At 43.0% G+C, this 16,262-nt stretch overlaps 3 protein-coding genes across 3 annotated transcripts; 1 reads left to right on the forward strand and 2 right to left on the reverse strand.

Moving 5' to 3' along the window:
- Positions 1-53: 53 nt before the first annotated feature.
- On the reverse strand, positions 54-7,002 carry atad3 (ATPase family AAA domain containing 3). The gene is made up of 16 exons (XM_086292412.1): positions 6,688-7,002; positions 6,070-6,146; positions 4,964-5,065; positions 4,793-4,852; positions 4,638-4,707; positions 4,376-4,541; positions 3,484-3,553; positions 2,514-2,669; positions 2,376-2,432; positions 2,169-2,294; positions 1,955-2,079; positions 1,790-1,841; positions 1,628-1,698; positions 1,346-1,513; positions 856-964; positions 54-755 (listed from the first exon to the last, which is right to left on the reverse strand). The coding sequence occupies exons 1-16, from the start codon at positions 6,881-6,883 to the stop codon at positions 363-365; spliced, it is 1,998 nt and encodes a 665-aa protein (XP_086148538.1). The 5' UTR covers positions 6,884-7,002; the 3' UTR covers positions 54-362.
- A 1,399-nt stretch (positions 7,003-8,401) lies between these two features.
- mrpl20 (mitochondrial ribosomal protein L20) lies at positions 8,402-10,847 on the reverse strand. Its single transcript, XM_086292414.1, has 4 exons — positions 10,579-10,847; positions 10,319-10,429; positions 8,702-8,779; positions 8,402-8,620 (listed from the first exon to the last, which is right to left on the reverse strand). The coding sequence occupies exons 1-4, from the start codon at positions 10,663-10,665 to the stop codon at positions 8,447-8,449; spliced, it is 450 nt and encodes a 149-aa protein (XP_086148540.1). The 5' UTR covers positions 10,666-10,847; the 3' UTR covers positions 8,402-8,446.
- Positions 10,848-11,005: 158 nt separating this feature from the next.
- Positions 11,006-15,373, forward strand: sdhb (succinate dehydrogenase complex, subunit B, iron sulfur (Ip)). Its single transcript, XM_086292413.1, has 8 exons — positions 11,006-11,159; positions 11,761-11,894; positions 12,399-12,484; positions 12,852-12,988; positions 14,222-14,338; positions 14,435-14,536; positions 14,624-14,746; positions 14,854-15,373. The coding sequence occupies exons 1-8, from the start codon at positions 11,088-11,090 to the stop codon at positions 14,932-14,934; spliced, it is 852 nt and encodes a 283-aa protein (XP_086148539.1). The 5' UTR covers positions 11,006-11,087; the 3' UTR covers positions 14,935-15,373.
- The last annotated feature ends 889 nt before the right edge of the window (positions 15,374-16,262 follow it).

The following is a 16,262-nucleotide window of genomic DNA, read 5'->3' on the forward strand; positions in this document are numbered from 1 at the left end:
CTTCTGGCTTCTGAGAGAAACACCACAAATCATCAATTGTAGTAACAATCTTTACTTTTTATGAAAACATGGATCAGTTTCATTGTTTCAACAGAGACACTTTAATTAGTACATTTATATAGTGTAATTACAGACACAGCGACTGGTTTCCATGTAAAGTAAATGTTTACATTGTGTACATGATGCATAAGACCGAAAGAGTCTCAGCCATCATTTGTATTTTGTAGTTAATTGGTTAACGCTAGAAACTCATCTTCTGTCGTAAAGACAATCCCAACAGGCCTTTAGATTGAAACTTTCTAGTCAAAGAGGCAGAAAGCTAAAATTTTCCTATCCAGGTAGCACCACTGGGAAAAATGAACTCAAACTGGAGTTCCATCTTTAGGAGGAGAGTCTTCTCTCATCTTGCCGTCAGTGGAGGCAGGAGGTTGACCTGAACTCTCTGCTGTGCTGTTGTGTCCAGCTCGGTCGGCACTTTGGCCCTCTGCCGAGAGGTTCATAGGTGCTTGCTTTTCATTAATCTCAAGGACAGGAGCGATCACCTCCTGGGCCTGAGGCGTCTCGCTGAGGGGCAGATTAAAACCCATTTTTCCTCCGCTGCTCGTCACCCCAGCTGGTGGGGGTGTAAGGCTCTTCGCCGCCTCCTCTCCTCGCAGCCAGTCCATCTTCTGAAGGTGCTGCTTGACGGCATCGTCGACCCGAGCGTCGATCATGGCCTCTGTCAGGACGCCGTCTTCAGAGGAATATGCTGCCGCCTGAAGGAAAACAACATTTTCATTTTGAAATTAAGATACACTCTCCAGTGGTATGACAAGGTTTCAGCTATGGAGGCAAAGATAATATGATGATTCGTACCTGCCAGGCCACACCCAGCTTGGAGATCTCTCGTCCAGACATGCCCTCTGTCCGCTTCGCTATCTCAGAGCACTTTTTCCCGTAGTCAAACTGCGCCAGCTTCAGCCTCCTGTAAACACAAAGCAGAATAAGACCATGAAAAGGCCATGAAGGAAATTTCCACTGTTACACAGTATAGTGTTCCTACACTGGTGGACATGCTAGAAACACCTCCAGTATAAGGCATCTTACTCTGAATCAGATGGCTCAACTGGCTCTTTTTAATGTGGAGGAGTAGCCGCTCTACTCGGATCCTCTCCGGAATGATCAAGCTCCTAACCCCAACTATAAGACAGCCACGCCACCCTTTGGAGGAAGATAATTTCTGCTGTTTGTAATAGGTGAGGTAACCTGACAGCTTCGTTTTCACGCTCTGTTCTCTCTCATCACCGACATGCTACTAGGAGACTTGTCTATTGCCACTTTAACAGCTCTATTCTTGTGTACTCACTGTCTCCCTCCAGTGGCCGGCTCCAGCACATATTTGTCAAAGTATAACCGCACCAGCCTCTCCCGCTCCTCAAGACCCGGCAGCGCAAAATTCACTATTTCATCTATACGGTCATTTATGGCCCAGTCAAACTGCTCCGGCTGGTTACTGGCCAGCACCAACATAAACCTGCATAAAAACACACACACAAAAACACAAGAGTCAAGCAGCTTAATAAAAGGTAGGAAGTAAATCACAGTGGTTAAGAAAGTTCAGTTGTAAACATGTGAAATAGATTCTTACTTGTTGCTCTGTTCTCCAGTGCGATATAAAAAGGCATTGAGAGTGGCTCTGAGGTCTTCACTGATTTTCTCCTATTGTAAAAACAAAATAAGGCAATGAACAGTTGCTTCTTTCTTATGTAACCGGCAGGTTTTTTGAGTAATGAAATAAACGCAGACTTACGGTGGCCCTCTTGCGGAGGAATGCGTCGGCTTCATCAACAAACAGCAGCAGCCTGTGATTGGAAACATGGCAGAAAGGACATGTTTTGCTACATCTGGTGCACTTCGTGATATTGGTGCAAATATAATAACAAATATGTTAGGTGACATATTTTGAGCATCATACCCGCGTCGACTCGTGTTGGCCCAATCAAACACTTTGTGCATGGCGGTGACACCATCGCGGCCCATTGGTGCTACATCACCACCGGTCATAATGGCGTAATCCATCCCAGAATGCACTGCCAGCTTCTACTCCACAGACACAGAAATCCTCCAGTCAGTCAAAGCACTGGTTTATATTTTTGGACACCTGAGCATGCTTTAGCTCTCTGGCGTACCTTAGCGAACAGCGTTTTGCCCGTCCCCGGAGGACCGTACATGAGGATGTTCCTGTACAGGCCGTTGTTCTGCCTTGTGTTTCTTGTTGCTATGGCAATGTCACGCACACGCTCCTCCAGGGAAGGCTAAGAGATGGGAAAGTGCTGTTATTTCAAGTTGAGACAAAACGGCAATGATTTGCACTTTTATACCACATGTCCACTTACACTGAGCACAACTCCCTCCAGGGCATCCTGAGGTTTACTCTTCAGCCGCTTGGTCGTCTAAATAATTTCAAAGCAGTTATAAGTACAACAAACTCTGCAGCTTAAAAATAGCAAAATTATGAATTCATCATTAGCTACCTTGACTGGATGCTTGACTGCCTCTGCGACAGTGAATCGGGAAGTTTCCCGGACTAGTGACGGCTTTCCGAGCCTGGCCTCGATGTAACGTCCGGCCACTGCTGTTGCATTTCGAGCTGAATACACTCCCACAGCCAAGAGGGTCAACCCTGCCACCTGGGGAAGAGAGGAAACCATTATAGATCAGGAGACTAAATTCACACTCCATTATGAGCAATGATAAGCAGAGCATTTTTTTTTCCCAGAAGATAATATTTATAGTTGAGGTAACATCTGGGATATAAGATCTTCATAGTTATAGCCAAAAACAATTTGAAAAAATACCTTTAAGATAGAGTTTCTGAGAATGGAAGTGTTTGAAAACCCACAGGTGTCATAAAAGCAGTATTTGCTTTGATGTATATACAACGGAGTAAAAGGACACAGTCAATTGAAATGTTTAGCACATCTGTGAATGCATACATGTTGGGCCTTTTAATGCTGCGTTCCAGATTAAATTAGAAATCTGTATTTACGAGTTTCCAGTCAAAATCTTCATCTGGAATAACCCCTAAACTTGGATTTCCAACTCAGAAAGTTGGAGCAGCCCCATGAATGAGTTTACCACCAGAGATGTTGGCAGTGAACATAAACGGTAGTAAAACTGTAAAAGGTGTAACGTGTACTGCCACTGTTATGTATTCGGGGCATGGCATATAATTCACAGACCAGGCTCTATCCATGCACGTGCTGCAGCAGCATTTCAAAGCACACACACACACAAAAAGGTATTGCTCTGTTTTGCCATCTTGCTAAGAAGCAAAACAAATCCTGTTTGTCTGACTTCGACAGAAACATTAATGTTTGATTTATGTTACTTGAACACAGCATAACTAACTGTGCTTTAGTGTACTCCTTAGGCATATTCATGTTTGTTTTCATTGGAATTTCAGTGACAAATTCTCCCTTGAATGGGAGCAGAGTGTCTCACCGTGGCAGTCACTTTGTCCCAGTCTGACACAAAGGCCCTGAATCCTTCTCCAAACACAGCACCTGCAGTCCTGAAAGCAAACACATGTTAACTGTGAGCACGCCTTTAAGAGTCTGTCACAGTGCCCATGTTGACACTGTTAAACATTTACTGAACTTAAGCTGTTTTCATGCATGAACTCCAGAAAATGGAGGAAAATTTGCTTCTCTCACAATCAGCACACAGCAGGACAAAGTCAGCATCAGTGAAATTTGCGCTACTGTAAATACTCTGTTTGGTTTGGATGAGGGTGCTACTCGAGTAGAGCGTGCAGGAAGCAGGAACGTTGACTGTATAAAAGACAGACGCAGCTTCTAACTTTGAAAAAGACATTAAATCTGCATTCTTTTAACAGCCAGCAGGTTGCAAAGGGATTTCCAGCTGTACTGAAGTTTTGCGATCGATCGATAGATAGATATAAAAAATAAATAAATACATTTACTCAGGTTATCAAGGTTACGCACAATGTCCTTGTTTTAAAAACAAAAAACAAAGATGGCGACCGGGTCTTCTGAGTCAAACAGATAAGTCGATCTTTTATACAGTCTGCAGATGTGATACAGGCGGCCGCACGCTAGCAGTGAATTCATTTAAACTCCTTTCACATCAGTACAATTGGACTTTACACACACAAGCTGACATATTAAAGACAATTTAATGCCCAATCCAGCCGTGTCAGACATTTGTGTGCTCGCGTACAGCTCAGTCGAGTAAATTCTATAAAAGCTCAGGGCTGCAGCTCAGGTGCGAAAATGCATTTACAAGAAACTGCATTAAAAAACAATTATTATCATTCATGACCTTAAAAACCAGCGATACACCATTATAAACAGCTCAGAGCAAAACAATTTACTTTATGGACTCCAGAACGGTCTGTCGGTGTTCTGCAGCCTTCAGGCGGATCTGCTCTCGGATTATATCGGCGTTTTCCCTCTCAACTTTGGCTCGAGCTTTGGACTCTGCCTCAATACGAAGCAGCTCATTCTTGTGTCTCAGCTCCATCTCGTGCTCTATGGTCGCTAAACAACAAAGAGGAAAAAACAAAAACATAAACCTCAGCTCATCGTGTCAAACATTTAAAAGCATCCCATCAATAACCGCGCTCGTTTCTTTACCTTTCCTCATGGCCTCCTGCTTCTGTACAGACTCCTCCTGTTTGCGAAGGCTCTCTTCATTCATGGCTTGCTGTTAATTAAACAAGCACAAGACATTTAGTACTGTATCCCACTTCACAGCACGTTACAGCTGGAGTTGGAGGTTAACAACTCACCTGTTGCCTCAGTTGGTCCTCATATCGCTGCCTGGCCAGCTTGTCTTGGTATTGAGCTCGCTGATGGGACACAACCACAAAAACACAATTTGGTACAATTCACTGCTGTAATACTCACAGTGCTCTTCCCTCTAAAGAAAAAGAAAAGAAGCTCATGTTTTCCCCTCTTACAGCTTGATGCTGCTTGCTCTCCTCATTGAGAGTTTTCCTCCTCTCTTCAGCTTGGATGCGTATCTGGTCGCCTTTGAGCTGTTCGACTGCTGCTTCATATTCCTAAAGCGTGAGGTGAGAGCACAACTGGGTCATTGGAGAACAGCGACAATTCATCGCAGCACAGAACACAGATGCCACCAAAGTCCTCGAGTATCAAAGGAGCAAGAATACCTACTTAAATAGAGCGCGGCTGTTATAACGCCCAATCAGATGACTTCAGATCCAGTTCGAGACTACTCTTCTAGTCATCACATTGAAACATCTCATCTTTATGGTCTCACCTGCTATCTCTGATGCCTGCTCTGTGCTGGTCTCCCTGCCTTATTCCACCTATACATACTCAGGAAGGTCATTACAGTGGTGCTTACTCATCTTTGTAAATATCTGAGTCAAGTTCTTATACAGTACTGTGTAAAAGTCTTAAGCCAACATCACACAGTTCTTTGTATTTTGCTAGGAAAAGTGCAGTACAGTAATTCACTGTAACATGCAAACATACAGAGTGTGTGCATGCTATGGCACAGCCTCCATCATGTTATATATTCACTGTTGTTAATCTCTCCTGACCTTCTCCATACCCATTGACTCATGCTGTAATATGCCAAGCTTTCAGCTAATAGCTCTTTAGGAATCACCTCAACGATGCAAACAATAAATACCATTTAATGCATGTAAGCTGTGAGTAACTTCAAATTAGTTATTTGGCAAGTTGTACAAGGACTGATTTTAAAATGAGTGAAAAAGCAGCCTCTGACAGAGCTTTGGAAAGCCCGGAGAACTTTTGATAAAGACCACTTCTGAAAAATACGGCTACTGCGGCTTCATCTAATGCAGGTCTATAATACCTAGGAATTATCAAGCTGATAGAAACGGACTGATGTACCCGGTGTCCTGCTGCAGATGCAGAGTGATCCACTGCTCTGCTTTTATTTTTATTAACAGATTTTCTTTTTCATTTTTTTACTTGTGTGACTTATCTTCTGGTTGTGTTGCTTCTTGGTTTAACATTTGTGTGATGAACACATTTTTTTGAAGTACATAGTGAGTAAAGGTATTCACTGTACCTTCATCTTACTCTGGTGTTCCAGCTGAGTGGTATTCTCCTGCATTCGAGCAAGCTCCAGAGCTTCTTTGGCATGTCCTACACACACGCACACACACGCACACACACACACAGATGAAGATGCATGTAGTTGCTTCAAAGCGTTATGTTTGTGAGGCCTGCTGTCTTTGCTGATCCCTGTGACTGACTGTATCCACCTTTGAGTCTTAACTACCAAACAACAGCCCTGAATGAATGAATGAATGAAATCATTATCAATAATCAAATAATAGTATGTGTTGCATCGTTGCACACGTGTGTGTGTGTTAGAGGGTGAGGTCTGGATGTTCTGAGCCGGACTGCAACGTCCGTGACCTTTGAACTCTGTTCTCTCTCTGGATGAAGGTGGATGCAGCTCAGTTCCGTAAGCCTAACTTCACGTGAGTTAAACCTTTAGTATTTATACCGGTGCTGGATGTCGGTGAGGGCCTCTTCAGCTACACTGAGGCGACCACCACCATCACCGTGAGCCAGAGAGCAGCAGATGCTGGTGCAGCTCTGCTCTCCAACAGCAGCCGTGTTTGTATAATCTGTACACACCTCCTCTAAGGAGACCCACCCGAAGCCCTTGAATACTTACGGGACATGTCGAGCTCCTTAGCCGCCTGAGCAGCCCGCTCCAGCCCGGTGGGATCGAAGTTGCTCCATTTGTCCTTGGGTTTATCTCCACCGCCGCTGGAGCCCCCGGCCGGCGGAGGTGGCGGCGGTGGAGGCTGTGCCGGTAAACCGGGAGGCACCTCCGGCTGTCCCTTGTTCAGGCCGAACAGCCACGACATTTCGCCGAGAACAAATAAAGCACCGTTAAACCGGTTCTGTTGGACAGAGGATAGCAGCCGCAGGTCTGTCACTACGCTTCCTCCACACGCGTGTCACGCCGAAAGCTTCTGCGCATGCGCACCAAACAGCTCAAGGTTTAGCTGAATAATCGCAGCCAGGATTGGCTCAGAACAAGTACTTCTCCTTCTGATTGGCGCTCAACGTAGTAGTCCTCAGCAGAGGTCATTGACGTAGCCCCGCCCACACGATACGGTAGCCCCGAAGGATCATAAAGCATACAATTCACTCGAAAGGACGTTTACCCCGGTTTCATCAGGCTGTTTCTGTTTTTGAAAGTCATTGAAGTGTCAGAGGATTGTTTCCAGGTTTTCTATATCAAATCTATTTTTGATTTACTTAAACTTCAAATCTAAAAATTTAAAGCAAACACTCTGCACTGAAAACAATCTCCTCACTTCAGTTTTAACCTTCTGTTTTCCAACAACTTCATGCTCCAGAGCAAGAGTGGGCAATTTATGTTCCCAAGGGGCTACATGAGAAGCTGCTGTGCAGGCCCACACCAATAAGTTGTAAGAAGATAAAATAAATATTGAGCAGAACCGAGTTCAGCTTATTGTTGATCAGGACAAAAGTAAATAAAATCCTTAAAATAAAAAAATCTGACGAAAGACAGCAAACCAGAATATATATCAAAAATGTTTAATGAGCTAAACATTTAGAGGACAACCGACCCACAAAAGGTGGTAAAACACATATTTACACAGAAACAAAAAAAGGCCAACCTTAAAAAACAAACAAAAAGAAAAACTTTCAGTCATAACTCAAGGTTGCATATGATAAACAGGTTTATGGAAATGATAACAAGACCATGTGTGAAGACACTGGAGGTAATCAGGAGGTGACACCACATGTTGGCAACACATTCCTGTTTTAGGAAGTTTAAGTTTACCTCCTGCCAGGGATTCTGTGCAGCCATTGATAAATACCAGTGAAAGTTGGATTTACGGGTTTTATACATGAAGTTCGTATGAAGAACACAATCAGAGATACTGATCTCGAAGTTCAGGAGTCAAAATACTGCACACATAATGAGCTGTGCTGCTGTAGGCAAGTTTACTTCAGGAATGATACACTGTTGGTACTATTTTAAAAATCTCTCCAAAAATCATTTCTACGAGAGACCAGTGGAAAGCTCGTTAACATGAGACTCCTTATTGACTTGTTCAAATATAAAGCCAACAAGAAGCACGGGACCAGCAGAAGTGTCACAAAACCGATTACTTTTTGATCGGCCTGTAAAATTCCTGTTTTTCCCCAAACAGACAACCTGTGTTACAGCTCGAATTCAAGCCGGATCTCTGATCGAGCGATCATGAATCACCACACACAAATGCAATTCTTTAAACGAATCATACAAGAAACACATTTTGATGAAATCCTAAAATGAGGTGTCTGTGTCAGTTCAATTTTTTTTTTTTTTTTTTTTTTTAAATAAACGCTGTTCTTTAACCCCCCCGCCCCCCCAAAAAAACAATCATTTATCCATAACTGTGGCAAGTCCTTTACTGCAGCATAACTACACGGGAGAGCACACCAGAAGGCTCTTTGCCGTCACCCAGTGCTGCCCTGAAGCCTTCTTGTTGCCGAGCCCTTGCCAGTTTTGCAAGTGAGAGGAACGACCGAGGCTCTGTAACGGCCAGATCACTGATGACGCGACGGTTGAGCTGGACGCTGCTCTATATGGTGAGAAAAAGGAAGAGTGAGCCAACAGAATTTTTAAAAATACATGAGCTGCAAAACTATCTAGTAAAGCCAACCTTAGTCAGATTGTGCATGAGGGCGGGATATTTCATGCCGTGCTCTCGTGTTGCTGCAGCAATCCGTGAGATCCAGAGCTGATGAATCAAGGGGACAACACACAGGATCAATTATACTGAAGCAAACTGATTTCTAATCTTACACACACACACCAATCAGCTGCAATATTAAATCCAAAGAGAGGAAGTGAACAACATCCTGTTATACTGCAAAGTTCTGCTGGGAAGTGCACAGCAGTGGCCTCACCCAGCCAGAGAACACCCCCCAACACACTACAAAAATTGCTCAGGAACAGCTCGATGATCAGGACAAAGAGCCCAAAGTGCTGACCTGACTTCAAATTCTCCCAATTTAATCAAAATAAGTCAGCAGCATGGAGCAGAACTGAGGTTTTAGAATAGAATAGAATAGAATAGAATGACTTTATTGTCATTATACAGATGTACAATGAGATACATGGGGGGGGTGCACAGTTTCTGCAGCACTATATGCATATGAGCAGTATTTACAGGAAAAAATATAAAGTGTACAAAAATACAATCTGGTAAAAAAAATAAATAGTGTTATGTATATACAGTTTGGGTTATTGCACAGTGGTGGTTTATCCTTGAAATGGGGGGTGGAACTGTGTTTATCAGTGTATGTGTGGACATGGAAGGAGTGCTTCCAAGTTGTTCACACCAAATTCTGACCCTACCATCCAAATGTCATGGCAGAATTCAAGATGCATCAGACCAGGTGTTTTTGATCTTCTGCAGTGAAATTTTGCTGAACCTGTACAAATTATAGTCTCAGTTTCTTGCTCTTAGTGGACAGGACCCCCTGTGGTCGTCTTCATTTAGATATCCTCTAACCCTTAATTGTAATGCGAGGTGATTTTAGTTAATCTCGCCTTCCTATCACCTCAGGCGAAGGACTTTCACACAGAGAACTGCCGCTCACTGCATTGTTTCCTCTTGGGTTTTTTTGGACCCTTTTCTGTAAACCCTAGAGATGGTTGTGTTGGAAAATCCCAGCAGCTCAACTGAAATATTCAGACCAGCCTGTCTAGCACAAAACGCCACAACATGTTTAAAGTCACTGAAATCACCCTCCTTCATCCATTCTGATGTTCAGTGTGAACCTGAGCTGGTCATCTTCACCATGTCAAGACACCTGAATGTACTGGTTTGCTGTCAAGTGATCGGCTTACTAATATTTTGCGTTAACAAGCTGTTGAACAGGTGTCCCTAATGAAGTGGCCTGTTAGTAATGTAGACACTGCTGCGGAACTAGCCCAAAGCTTTATTTTCTATTTAATTATTATATAGCGGACTAATGGAGTGAAAATATCAAGTATTTGATTAAACCGACCAAAAAATAAAGAAAATATAACCAGTTATCTAAACAACATGCTTTAATTTAGACATCTTGTGGTGCACCTGATTTATCTTGGGGATCCTTTAGGTGGTCATGACGCCAGTCAGGAATCATTTGATAAGCAAAAAGCAATCATTAGTGTTTGTTTTAAATATATTTGCACCCAGAATCTGCTGAAAAGTCTATTACTTAGACTACGATTGCTACTATCAGGAAAAAAATCCAAATGCCATGCAGTAATATTTGGGTCTTCTTACCGTCCTCATGTTGCGCTTCTTAAGTTTCCGAGCTTTGGTGGCGTACACGAACGCCCTCCTGACAGCCAGCACGGCCAGGCTGTAGCAGCGGTTCTTCCTGCCTCTGAAGTGCTGTTGGAAGAAATGACAGAGACGTGACAACAACACTTGTTACAAGTCTTTAACACGACGAGGATGCAATAAACAAAACACCACAGCTTCTACAAACATCATGAATGAGCTCTAGCAGCTATCACTCCAGGAAATAGCAATAGACGTACCCGTGCATGCTTGAGGACCTCCTGGACCTTCCAGTATCTGTCGGGTCCTCGGCTTCTGATCCAACAAGACAGCGTCAAAAACACCATTTCAGTCCCCCCGTCACCTCACCGCAGTGTCCACTTTCAAACGAATAAACACGTAATAAGTGACCTCCAACCAAGCACTCTCGGTGTTATGAGAGCTCAATAACTCCGCACGCCGTACGTCGACAAACCGAGGCGCATTCTGGGTACGTTCAATTTAAAATTCTGTCAGAGGCGGCGCGCGGGCTAATTTAACACAAACAACTTCATCAATTGCACCAGACGGCTACGGTTCACAAAACAAAAACAAAACAAAAGTCTGAAAATAAGATGTCAAACATTAGATTACAGATCCGTAAAAATACACACTTTCTAAAGGACGTGTTTGCGTCAGTGCGAAACACGTCGGTGTACAAAGCAAACGCACCCACTGAGTTGAATGCTGGGCTAGCGAGCTGCGGAGGTCAAAGGAGAGACCATTCAAAATGTCGGTCGCCAGTTTTACGTCCTTGACTCGGTGCGGTGTTTTGGCATTCCGCTCTCCCGCAGGACTCTTGGTATGTTGACGGTTATTATGGAAAAGTAAATAGTTTCATCGTGAACCGCTGCTGTCATCAGCCGGCCCGGTGTCAGCGTTTAGACCGGTTACAGCTCTCTACGTGAGGGTTCCGTCTATGTTCTGAAGTCCGGGTTACATAGTGTAGTTGTTAGCTAAACTTAAGTTAATTATGGTTCGGCTGGTTAACGCTAAATGTGTTGGAATGTATGTCTAACACTAAAAGTAAATAATAATAGAGCTTTGTGCAGAAAAATATATTAAAAAAGATAATCCGAAAAAAATGATGGCATTATTCTATTGCAATGAAGTTTGTGTTTTATGAAACCATGTCTGACAGCTATTAATACAGGATATTTATTGGTATTGATTAAAGGTTATTTAGACAACGCTAAATTTAGTGATTGGAGCAGGTACTTCATCCTGGTCATGATTGAAGAGGACTTCGGGCGATCGTGGCTCAAGAGTTGGGAGTTCGCCTTGTAATCGGAAGTTTGCCGGTTCGAGCCCCGGCTTGGACAGTCTGTGTGTGTGTGTGTGTGTGTTTGTTTGTTTGAAATTATTATTATATTTGATTTCTCGCCTGTCTTCCCTGTGATCAGGCGGTACGGTATGCACAGACAGCAGCAGCTCCAGCAGGGCAGCCCAGGGTAAAGAAGTTCCAGGTGTACAGATGGGATCCAGAAACTCCAGGGGACAAACCCCGAATGCAGACCTATGAGATTGACCTCAACACGTGAGTGTCATAGATTTGGACATCTGGCATCCAGGCAGAGCAATTTCCTGTCATTGATTAGAGAAAGTTTTATTAAAACCCAACAGTCCAGCAGCTTTCCATTTTAGCCCAGATATCCCAGCAGAGTCTTCATTTTTCACAGGTTAGGATGTTTGTTGGTTAGGATGTTGCTGAGAATATATTCGGGTCTAAACAAAGGGCATTGTTAATGGCCTAACTAATGCTTTCTGGTGGCTTCAGTAACAGTAACAGGTGGCCCTGACAGCCGGGCATATTTTCAGTCCTCTTCCTTCACCTGTTCTCTAATCAGCTTTATTAAACTCTCTCAGCTCATGTTTGTCAGCGTGACACTGCTCAATGCTGAGTAATGCTGCTCAGCCGTATGATCTGTCTGGGTTTCAGCTGATCAAGTAAACACATCAGACAAGCTGCTTTGACAATTTCATGTTACAGATTTTTTTTTTTTTTTAACTTACTGTGTTTTTGTTTGTTTTTTTCATCCAGCTGTGGCCCAATGGTTCTCGATGTGCTCATTAAGATCAAGAATGAGATTGACCCCACTCTGACATTTCGTCGCTCCTGCAGAGAAGGTCAGTAACACAGGGGCTGGAGTTGCACCTTTAAAAGGGGTTTACAGAGTCTAGAGCACCTGAGTCAAAGCTTTTATACTCTTGAAGACTGACAAAGCCCATCTTTAAGAAGCCCATCTTTTCAGCTCAAAGTAAGAAGTGCAAAACCCCCCAAAAAACATTAACGGTAAAAACGAAATACAGTATGAAAAGCAGAGACAGCATTGTCATTGTTTTTTATTACTCAGTTTCACTGTTTGGTTGACGAGCAACAACACCACAAGCAAGAGTTGCACACAGACCGGTTGTACCACATCTGTTGTTGTCCTCAAAAGTTAAATGTCAATAATAAATGTTGTTATTATAATTTTTATTCTGCTTTAACCAGGTATTTGTGGGTCCTGTGCGATGAACATCAATGGAGGAAACACACTCGCCTGCCTCAACAAGATCGACTCCAGCCTCAGCAAGCCGACTAAGATTTACCCTCTGCCACACATGTACGTCGTCAAGGACCTGGTACCTGTAAGTCAGCTTCACCGAACATCTGTGAACATCTGGAACGAAGCATTTACTTCACAGTCCTCTTTTATAAGCTAGCACAGCCATCACATTATCACACACAAGTGCTAAGAGTTTAAAGTCATTAACAGCTGGTTGCTTTTTTTATTTTGCATGTGCAAAATTTAGTGTTGCAATAACAAATGTTACACTGTTTTGTTTTTAACAGTGAAAAAACACATTAGCATTCATGAAAACCGTTACATTTTTCTTTATTCGTTTTATTTCCAACCTTTTTTAAGCCAGATCTAATGAATCAGATGCGTGGATGTCTTTTTAGGAGTGTTGGTGCTGTAGATTATGTGATGCGGATGTTCCTGATTCTTAATTTTCTAGATGATTAAACAGGAGAAGGAGAAATCAATCAGACTGTTCTAAAAATCAGAAACACTCAAGAGATTAATAAAGGGGCTGAATTTGCATTGTCTGACATTCCGTCTTTCTTGTTAACACCTTCCCAACACAGAGAGGAGGAGGGATGGAGAGGGGTGGTTCTTGTTTGTCGGGTGGCTGGATGAATGTAAAACCCTGCTGTTAACCAGCGACGTGCACAAATAAAATCTGAATAATTTGTTTAACCAACTAGTGTTTCTGCCGCCAGCTAGCAAGGACAGCAATGCTTAATTGTGTGGTCGACTAATCCTGGGCATCCCTTTTTAATGATCAGTAGACCCGACTGTTAAATGTTGCTTTGAACTGATTGGGTGTGAAGAAGCTACTGCTCACTGCTTCTCTGTGGAAGCTAAAAGCCAGCAAAATGTAAATTGAGGTAGATTTTGTTTAATAATAGCAGATCAGTTTGGGGTTTTTTTTAGGGGTTTTTTTAGCATTTGAACGTAAGGCTGCTTGATTACAGCAATAAATCATAATTGCACATTCATATTGTTTAAGATCTTCAATGATTATTAAAGATGATAGACTTAGAAAAAGTTTAAATAAATAGGAAAATAAAAATTAGGCTGATAATAAACGTTTTATTGGTCTTATCTTGCTATAATAGTCACTGGAAGCCAAAATTATAATTACAATAAAATGTGAGTGATTCGCACACATACTTCCACACGTGGATTGGAGGAGCCTGAGATCGATCAGCTGATCCATTTGATTGGTAGTCGACCACCTCTATCATCTGAGCCGCAGCCACCTGAGTAGACAGTTCAGTTTGGTGGATTCATTAGTGTAGCAATGTGTTTGCAGGACATGAGTAACTTCTACGCCCAGTACAAGTCCATCGAACCCTACCTGAAGAAGAAGGATGAGTCCAAGGAAGGGAAGGAACAGTACCTGCAGTCTGTGGAGGACCGGGAGAAGCTGGTACATTTGTCTTTGTTTGTTTTTTCACTGTCCCATAACATTCAGGCTTCCAGCACATTAAGGAAACATATCTTTACTTGCTTCTCTCCCATGTAGGACGGGCTGTATGAGTGTATTCTGTGCGCCTGTTGCAGCACCAGCTGCCCAAGTTACTGGTGGAACGGAGACAAATACCTCGGGCCTGCTGTGCTCATGCAGGTGTGTGTTTGAGCACTTTAATATGCAGGATGGTCTGTTATAGTCTGAATCAGCAAGGCTGTGTAGTAAACCTTTGTCGTGTTTCAGGCGTACCGCTGGATGATTGACTCACGAGACGAGTACACAGAAGAACGGTTGTCCAAGCTGCAGGATCCTTTCTCGCTCTACCGTTGCCACACCATCATGAACTGCACCAAGACCTGTCCCAAGGTAAGCTCTCTGCACTGCTGACACTTCAGGTACATCTGAGCAGCTTCGTACAGAGTCTACTCAGATGTGTGAATAAGCTTTTGTGTTTTCTGTGCTCTTCCTGTCAGGGCCTGAACCCAGGAAAAGCTATCGCTGAGATCAAGAAGATGATGGCCACATACAAGAAGAAGACAGCAGCTGCTGTCTGAAACCTCATTTATCCTCTGGATCTTCTTATCCCTCCATGACTAAGTTATATAATGATCAAAAAATGCTTCTTCAGGTCTGTTGGGCCAGTGCACCATGTATCACCACCACCACCACCACCACGACATCCTGCAGTCAGCTGTAGCAGAAGTGTGTGTGTGTGTGTGGTTGGAGAACTTGGTGTGACATAAACACTCATGTACAGTATGAAGGAGAGAGAGCGTCTGAGTCTTACATGTACCATAAAATAGGTGTTTATCTCCAACTCTACTGTGTGTTTGTGTACTTGATGCTGCAGAGTAAAATCCAGGCATTTCTTTGTGTGTCTTTTAGCTCGTTGCTTTTCATGTTAGCAGCTGGTTCACAGGCACGTTCCCTCAGATCTTCCAGCAAACTGACATCAGTCTTTGTTTTGATGGAAATAAATAAGTTTAAATTCTGGTTGCGGTCTTTCACTTGTGATTATTTCTCCTGTCATCCTACTACGTTGACTCGGTGTCCTCTGGGTGTCACTGTTGAGCAGAGCCAAATGAGTTGAACCATCTGAAGCATTTCAAAGCTTTTTCAACCAGCAATAAAACTCTTATTGTATGTTGACTGTAATTAAAGGGGAACTAAAATCCTGCTTTATGTTGTAAAATGGAGTTTGTCATCTGTACAGCAGACTAATCTCTGGAGGACTCAATGCAGAGCTTTGCTTTCAGTGCTGTGGGTATGTACAGAGACAGAAAACGCTATCGCTGCCCACAAACCTCATTTTAAAATTAATTTTGGCATAAACTGGAGTTTATTTACACAAGAAAGGAGTTCAGCTTTATAAAGTGCAAATTCATACAATGTGATATTAGAGTGAAACCCCAACAAGCCTCTGGCAGCCATCTGGAAGAGACCAGCTGTGGGATGATGGGACAGAGAAGAAACAAACTGTGGGAGAGAGAAGAAGAAAAAAAGTGGAGTAGAGTGCATCATGGGAAGTCTGCCAGCAGCCTGAGCCTATCGCAGCAGCAGGGTCCCCTGATCGAGCCCTGACTTTACCAAAAAGCTTAAAATCTAAAAATTTAGAGGAGGTCTGTCTCCCAAAACCAAGCTGGGAGCTGATTTCACAGAAGAATGACCTTAAAGCTGAAGGCTCTGCCACAATTAAGCCTGCAGTCTGGGAGCGATCTACGAGGTCTTTAAGATGTGATGAGGCCTGATTATTTAAAAACTTTCTATGTGTACAGAATTTAACAAGGACCCACATGCAGTTGTATTGTATAAAGGAAAACATGGCTGGTATTTATATGTGCTGACATTATATACAAGACATCAATGCCAGGAAAAAAGGACC

The sequence above is a fragment of the Aulonocara sp. 'chitande type north' Nkhata Bay genome, linkage group LG5, assembly GCF_057382095.1.
Source record: "Aulonocara sp. 'chitande type north' Nkhata Bay isolate Kocher_YH1m ecotype deep benthic linkage group LG5, A_spYH_male_GT1.1, whole genome shotgun sequence".
Classification (NCBI taxonomy): Eukaryota; Metazoa; Chordata; class Actinopteri; order Cichliformes; family Cichlidae; genus Aulonocara; species Aulonocara sp. 'chitande type north' Nkhata Bay.